Here is a 7,347-nt window from a genome sequence, read left to right as displayed (position 1 = left end):
GATGGAATTCCTGTCCTCCTTAAAGTGTCTCCGCAGACGTTACAATAATTTAAGTGTTGACAAACATTGTTTTATCTGTTGTGGCCGCCTTTCGTCACCTGTTACTCACAGTTGCATTGCAATATCATACAAAACAAATTATTTGTTTCTTTTGTTTAGAGTGGGATTTGATTTTGTGCGCGGCGTAGATTTGCTGTGCGCAGAGGACGCGTGAGCAGTGCGCAGGTGCGCACCTTAGAGGGAACGTTGCTCTCAATTATAAACAAAGCAAAACTATACCTCAATGAAAATGCACTCCGTACTCTATACTGCACCTTGGTAATGTCATACCTTACATACTGTGTTGAAGTATGGCGGAATACTTACCACAACACAATTCATCCTCTGATCATATTACAGAAAAGAGCAGTGCGGATCATTCACAACGTTGGTTATTTAGAACATACTCATAATCTGTTTATGCATTCCAAGTTGCTCAAATTTGATGACCTTGTTAAATATAATACATTAATAATCTTATATAAAGCATTTAACAAATGATTGCCGCCTAATCTACAACGTTTTTTTATAAGACGAGTGCAGGCTCATAACTTGAGAGCCTTTGGATATTTCTCATTGCCGAGAGCTCAAACCACTCGTAAACGTTTTCTGTGTGTCTGTATGCGGAGTAAAACTATGGAACAAACTGGACTTACAACACAAGCAATGCCAAACTATTAATCCATTTAAACTATTATACAAACATGGGGTCTGGTTCAAATATAGAGATGAGGGTCTTTAATTTGACCTGCTGCTGTACTCTGTCTCAAAGTGTTATCATGTGCTCAATGTGTCCTTACCATTATTGCTATGTTGTCTATTACCATTGTTGCTATGTTGTCTATTACCATTGTTGCTATGTTGTCTATTACCATTATTGCTATGTTGTCTATTACCATTATTGCTATGTTGTCTATTACCATTATTGCTATGTTGTCTATTACCATTGTTGCTATGTTGTCTATTACCATTGTTGCTATGTGGTCTATTACCATTGTTGCTATGTTGTCTATTACCATTGTTGCTATGTTGTCTATTACCATTATTGCTATGTTGTCTATTACCATTATTGCTATGTTGTCTATTACCATTATTTGCATTTTGTCTATTACCATTATTGCTATGTTGTCTATTACCATTATTGGCATTTTGTCTATTACCCTTATTGCAATGTTGTCTATTACCATTGTTGCTATGTTGTCTATTACCATTGTTGCTATGTTGTCTATGACCATTGTTGGTATGTTGTCTCTTACCATTATTGCTATGTTGTCTATTACCATTATTGCTATGTTGTCTATTACCATTGTTGGCATTTTGTCTATTACCAATGTTGGTAGATTCATTATTCCTACATTGTTGATACAAATTATTGTTACAGTGTAATAATTATTGTTACCTGTGGTAATGCCACTATGATACAACATGTGTATTATAATCCTTGAACAAAGTAAGAGTGAAAGTCATGTGAATAATCACTGAATGGAGAACTGGGGGTGGGATTAAATAAATTACCTTTTTCCCACTCTCTTTCAGGCAAAACTGGGCAATCATGCATTACATACTGTACATTACCTTTTGCACTATATTAATTTATATTATAATGTGTTGTCAACTTTGTACTGTCATTGCCTGAAATAAATGGGAAAAAAAAAGAATCCTCAGTACTTTGTGTTATTTACACAAACATTTACGGTCTATCTCATGTTTGTTCAAGAATATGATTCGATATTTGTATGGAATAATACATAGTGGGATGCACTTTGGTTTGTTGATGGAGCTCAAAGTCTAGTTGAAAGAAAACACTGCAATAAATAAACGGGCAGCTTTTGAAGGTTGACTGACAGCATATAAGAGCAGCTCTTGTTCATGATCTCTACACAGAAGCAAGAAGGAGCTCTCACCTGCAGGTTTGTACTCACATGCTTTTTGCCTTCTCTCTCATGCAGATTGTGATGACTCAGCAGCTCTTTTGTGCGACTTCCAAGGTTTCCCAGTTCGTCGTCTTCAACCTCTACACCATCTTCCTGGCTAAGATGCTGACTGTGACTTTAGTTCTTTGTGCAATGGTGGCACTGGCTACAGCTGACGGTGAGCACCAAAAGACCAAGTGTGCTTCTACAGGATTGACACACAGAAACAGACAAGCGTTGACAGTCACTGGTTCTTGTTTGTCCACTCTAGATGCAGCTGCAGATGCCGAACTTTTTGCGTCACAGTGTCCAGCCAACTGGAAAAAACACAACAACCGATGTTTCTACTTTGAATCCTCCACCAAGAACTGGGTTGATGCTGAGGTGGGTATCATTATTTCATGCTTTTAGAAAGCCGCTCTGTTGGTTTGGTGTGTAAGAGACGTGTCTCTCTGGCTCTACCCGCTGCAGACACAATGCCAGACCATGGGTGGGAACCTTGCATCGATACACCAGAATGACGAGCATAATTTCCTTCAGACCTTGACTCAGTCAGAAGCATGGATTGGAGGCTCAGATTGCCAATCGGTAAAATACATTTGCCTACATTTGTTTTGTGTGTTTTGAGGCTAACATGATTCACCACTTGTACAGGCTGGAAGCTGGCTTTGGAGTGATGGTACAGGCGTGTCCGGAACTTTCTGGTGTCCACAAAAACCAGACAACACACAAGCAGAGTGCTGTCTGAAGACCAACACTCAAAGTAGATCACAGTATTTCATGACTGATTTAAGATGTGATCTTAAATGCCGGCCAATCTCAGTCAATACATTTGTTAAAAAGAGATGACATTTTCTTTTTGACAACAGTCGGCAAATGCTGGGATGACACCGCCTGTGACACACTACTGCCATTTGTGTGTGCAAAGTCTCTTTAGACTGCAGGTATGTACAGTGACACTGTTTTGTTGCAGTCTCGTGCATATTCAAACTCTCTTTTTTATCAAAAGGCTGACCTGGACCCATGCAAGCAGAAGACTATGGATGGATGGATATTTACCAACTGGAGAATATAACACAGACATCCTTTCATACATGTAATAAACATATTGAGTATTGACATGTGCATTTTGAATTGTTGTTTTTTTTACAAATATTTACACACCTAATTTTGACCTGCATCGTCCAATCGTCACGTGCACAGAAAAGGTAATAGACACAGGCCTAGTATGTTCATGATGGACAGGTGGTACATTAGGAGAATTTTCTAGCAGCAATATTTAATGTCCTGAGTATTTGCTCCTTCGCCGGAAAAAAAAGAGCTTATGAGTCATGGACCTTGGCCTCAGTATTTGAAGTTAATGTTAACCAATGCTTCCCATCCAATCTGGTTGAGTTTAACAGGTACTGCAAAGAGGAATGGTTGAAACCGCTCAAAGATAGGTGTGCCAAGTTTGTGCCATCGTATTCAAAAAGATTCCAGGCTGTAATTTCTGCCAATGGTGCATCAACAAAGCATCGCGCAAAGGCTGTACATGTCAATCAATTTTTCATTTTTTTCATTTCATTTTTATTTATCACCTTCATTGATGTGCATCTTTGATCGATAGACAATTATACCTCAATTATTCAATTATACATTTACACACCAATGCATGAGAAGGAGCAGGATGAAGAAAAATCTTATATTTTCCTGCCCCCTTCAACATAATACGTTGTCTTACTTAATGGATATCATATAAACCAACAATTACATCCAAATATAATGAAAACAAACAAAAAAACACAACAGGTGCAAAACTTCATGAAGTACAAACTGTTGCATTTGGACCAATTGTTCCTCCCAGGGAATTCAAGTCACAAGTCGCTCCCAAGCTCTTTACGACACTTAAAGCTGAGTAGAAAAACCACCAGAGACAGAATAGGTATTTTGTAATATATTTGCAAAGCTTTGCATATACATTGAGACCAGTCCAGCATAGAACATTCAATCGCGCCGCCAAGATGGTCTGCCCCCCCTTGAAAAACCCTCTCCCCTCTTAAGTCTCTCTTCCTCCCACCCTCGCAGTCATGTTCCTCCAGCCAAAACACATGCCCATTGTCCTCCGCACGTGGGAATAAGGCTAGATAAGAGAAAGGAGTATCTCTCTTTCTTACATCAGAAGATTCAAGGTTAAGCACACAGTTTTTGCAGACAACCAAAAGACCACAATTGGAAGAATAACACTAGCTGTTTTGTAATATGATTATGAAACAAAAGAAGTAACACTTAAAATCGGATATATGTAAATATCTGCCTCCGACAATTCCCCCTTCAGATCTTCTAAAAAGACTTTATCACTAGTACAACACTTCTAAAATACGCCCCTCTTTGAGCAAGCTAGTAAAAAATTAAAAGCTTAGTTACATGGGAGATAAACGGATGGAATCTATGTCAATGTCGTCACTGTCAGGGAAGGAAACTAGCATTTCTCGAAGGTCACCACTTTGCTTGACCCCCTTCAGTGACATAGCAAACCCAGAAACAGGGTGGGGTTGACCTTCTACAGCTCTAACAATGATGCGGGTGCATAAAGACCTAGCATAAGGGGCGATAACGCAACCGCATGAGGCTATGATGGGCAAGAAAACTTAAAGGGAGATCAGGGCAGACTTAATTAGGTCAGACCACCTTCCAAAGGTGCTTTGGAGCCAATCTTTGAAGGGGTCAGAGACACCGGAAACTTCAGTAAATTCCTTAGACAGGGCATGGAGGCCCTCCAGGGCCCTCTGGACCGAGCCATCGGGGGCGGTGTTGATAGGAATGAAGGTACAGCATTGGTCACCAAACATTGCACACACACCTTCTTCCTTGGCTAGGATACGGTCAAGGGCTATGCGGTTCTGGACGGCCATGAAGGAAGTTGGGGCAAGTTGTTCAGCAAGCCCCTCAACAGCATCACGAGTCAGGTTGGTCAGTCTCAACAGATTATAAAAAACATAGTTAATGCATTCTACATTTTTAGTAACAGTCACAGGGAAAATAGCACCAGGTTCTCGAAACCTGCACAGGATGAGACCCCCCTTGGTTGTCCAATTGCATCAAAGTAAACACCATCAGGGTTTCTCATCAAATCAAAGGAGCCCGTTACACTCCTCCGAGATAACACATGGCGTCTTCTGCGGGAAGTTAGAGAGGCCGCTGAAACAGGAGTTCCAAGGGGTGTTAATTTGGTACCCACTAGGGTGAGTGGGGTCACCAGTCTAACCATAGCACAAAGTCCAACGGCTGATGTCGGGATTCTAATGTACAATCTGTGCTCCCCACAATACCAGAATAAGTCAGCTCGTGCCCAAGGGCCTATCCTTGAGCCATCTATCAGGGTGGTGCACCAGGAGGGGTTAATGTCACCCAATTTTTAGGGGGATGTTGAGGGTCCTGTAAATTGAAAACACGTGTATTTCAGCTTTTGAGCCACAAAGGGAAGAAGTCGGGTGAAATTGTCAACAGGAGGGTACACACTAGCCAACAAATCACAACCTGGCGGTGTGGGTTCAGAAAACAAGGAGATAAGACAGTTTGAGCCATTTGTGTCAGTCAACTTAAAAGGGGCGGGGCAATTGTGGGGAAAGGGACGTCCAGCGGAACAAGCAACACAGTCACCCAGGTTTTGGCTCTTAGCCATGCTAGTCATCCTCCTAAGCCACAGGTTGCCTGCACCTGCTCCTAAGGTCAAAGCTACCAGGTCTTCGGTGGTGATGTCATTAGTATACACAGATGTGAGAGCCTTTGTAACGTCACTGAGGTGGAGTGGCACTTTAGGTGCTACAGAGGGGGCAGAGGTAGTTAACGCCCTCTCAAGGACATTCATTTTAATAATTCCTGTAGGGTCTGTACCTGTCTGGTCAACCCCCAAAACAACATAAAAGGGACCAGGCATAACACCTGCTCTGGCAATTGTAAGGGAAACGGGGTTCTGGGACCGATCAAAGTTCCTCTGAAAGGTCATCCCTCTCAGAATAACTTTGAATTCTGGAAGTATGCTGGCATATAAAGGGTCATGGTAGTCTAAGGGCCCTGTGTAGTGGGTTACCTGCTTCCACGAGGGGCACCACTTACCAGAGTATGTTGTCCGCATCCGACACCAATAGTTCAGGTTTGAGTCGTAACAAAGATAGAGGTTACTAGCACGGTAAGAACTATTTTTTCCCTCGCACTTAATCACACTGCACAGGTCAAAAAAGTAAGTCTTGCTGCCCCCTTTGACCCAGTCTATTTCAAGTCCGCCGTACGTTCTAAGACACTTGTCAGTCACTGTCGTTGGGAAGGAAGAACTGAGACACAAGGTCAGTAGAGCAAGCCCAAACACCAGTCCGTCAGGGAATCCTACTGGGTATAACATCCTGCCTTTCAGAAATCAAAATCAGAGTAATTCAGGTAACTAAACGGGGATAAACATCAAACTTTTCACTTAATGTAACGACACAAATAGTTATGCTGAAAACAAGCAAGAAAAACTAAGAAACATTTAGCATATGAACTGGTCTCAAGCAATGATATACAATATAGAAGTTGGTCAGAGTACTATAGGTATAAAATCTGACGGTCTCTCTCTCAGCGTCTTCTTCTGGGCTGTAGGACTATGTGTGCAATTAAAGCCTCGCTCTTCTATGACCTGGGGGAGATGTTACTAGCACGACCACCCCTTTCAGTGTGTTACTCCGGTAACACACATACTAAAAATGAGTCGTCGGTCTGCTCCCGTTCTTCTTCAGATGCCTCAGGCTCAAAAGGCGCTGCAAGGGGGGTCGAGTGGGGCAGATGATGAAGGGGGGGGGGGGGGCAGATGATGTGGCGATGTCAGCAATGACATCCGCTGGAGATTTGTCAGGGTCTTCAGCAGGAGTGCAGAGTGAGAGGTGGTACCAGGTGTCCCCTTTACCAGCCAGTCGAAGGGCGTGGGACGTCCGTTCCACGACCTTGAAGGGACCAGTCCACCTGGGCTCCGTCCACTTGCGTTTGATGACCTTGATCTTGACCCTCTCAGTGGACGGAAGGGAATCTGGAGTGGCGGGCTGTCATCCTCGAATCTGTACAGAAGAACTGGCACACAAATTCTGCATTTTGTGTAAAATACCATTTTGGTTTTACGCTGATTCCTTCTTCCAGGGGTGTGTTGATCCTGGGAAGGGCTGACCTGTATGCAGTTCATAGGGTGAAAAACTCAAAGGGCGGTAAAACAGTTTTATTCACGGACATTCGAATGATCATTAACGCTAATTGCAACATGTCAATCCAATTCAATTTGGTCTGTGCACAGATTTTAGCCAATTCGTTTTTGATGTTCTGGTTCATCCTTTCAACCTTACCTTGGGACTGAGGATGGTACCCCAAACCGAACCTGTGTTCTAGTCCG

The 7,347-nt window shown here is 42.4% G+C and overlaps 1 protein-coding gene across 3 annotated transcripts; it reads left to right on the top strand.

The window, feature by feature from the left end:
- Positions 1-1,850: 1,850 nt before the first annotated feature.
- LOC133617445 (type-2 ice-structuring protein-like) lies at positions 1,851-3,071 on the top strand. Of its 3 annotated transcripts, none has more exons than XM_061977397.2 (7): positions 1,851-1,949; positions 2,028-2,130; positions 2,224-2,336; positions 2,424-2,540; positions 2,607-2,715; positions 2,822-2,896; positions 2,986-3,071. In XM_061977397.2, exons 2-6 carry the CDS (start codon positions 2,076-2,078, stop codon positions 2,887-2,889), a joined length of 462 nt encoding a protein of 153 aa, XP_061833381.1. In that variant the 5' UTR covers positions 1,851-1,949; positions 2,028-2,075; the 3' UTR covers positions 2,890-2,896; positions 2,986-3,071. The 3 variants fall into 3 exon arrangements, with proteins under 3 accessions (XP_061833381.1, XP_061833382.1, XP_061833380.1); XM_061977398.2 differs by having other exon boundaries at positions 2,983-3,071; XM_061977396.2 differs by having other exon boundaries at positions 2,962-3,071.
- The last annotated feature ends 4,276 nt before the right edge of the window (positions 3,072-7,347 follow it).

The sequence above is a fragment of the Nerophis lumbriciformis genome, linkage group LG16 (assembly GCF_033978685.3).
Source record: "Nerophis lumbriciformis linkage group LG16, RoL_Nlum_v2.1, whole genome shotgun sequence".
NCBI classification, from domain to species: Eukaryota; Metazoa; Chordata; class Actinopteri; order Syngnathiformes; family Syngnathidae; genus Nerophis; species Nerophis lumbriciformis.
Note: the sequence above shows the minus strand (reverse complement) of the source record. Positions and strands in the feature narration are given on the sequence as shown.

Coding starts and splice junctions, on each gene's coding strand:
- LOC133617445 (XM_061977397.2), top strand. CDS start 2,076: ATGCTGACTGTGACTTTAGTTCTTTGTGCAATGGTGGCACTGGCTACA. Junction 2,337..2,423: donor AGAACTGGGTTGATGCTGAG/GTGGGTATCATT, acceptor TACCCGCTGCAG/ACACAATGCCAGACCATGGG. Junction 2,541..2,606: donor GAGGCTCAGATTGCCAATCG/GTAAAATACATT, acceptor CCACTTGTACAG/GCTGGAAGCTGGCTTTGGAG.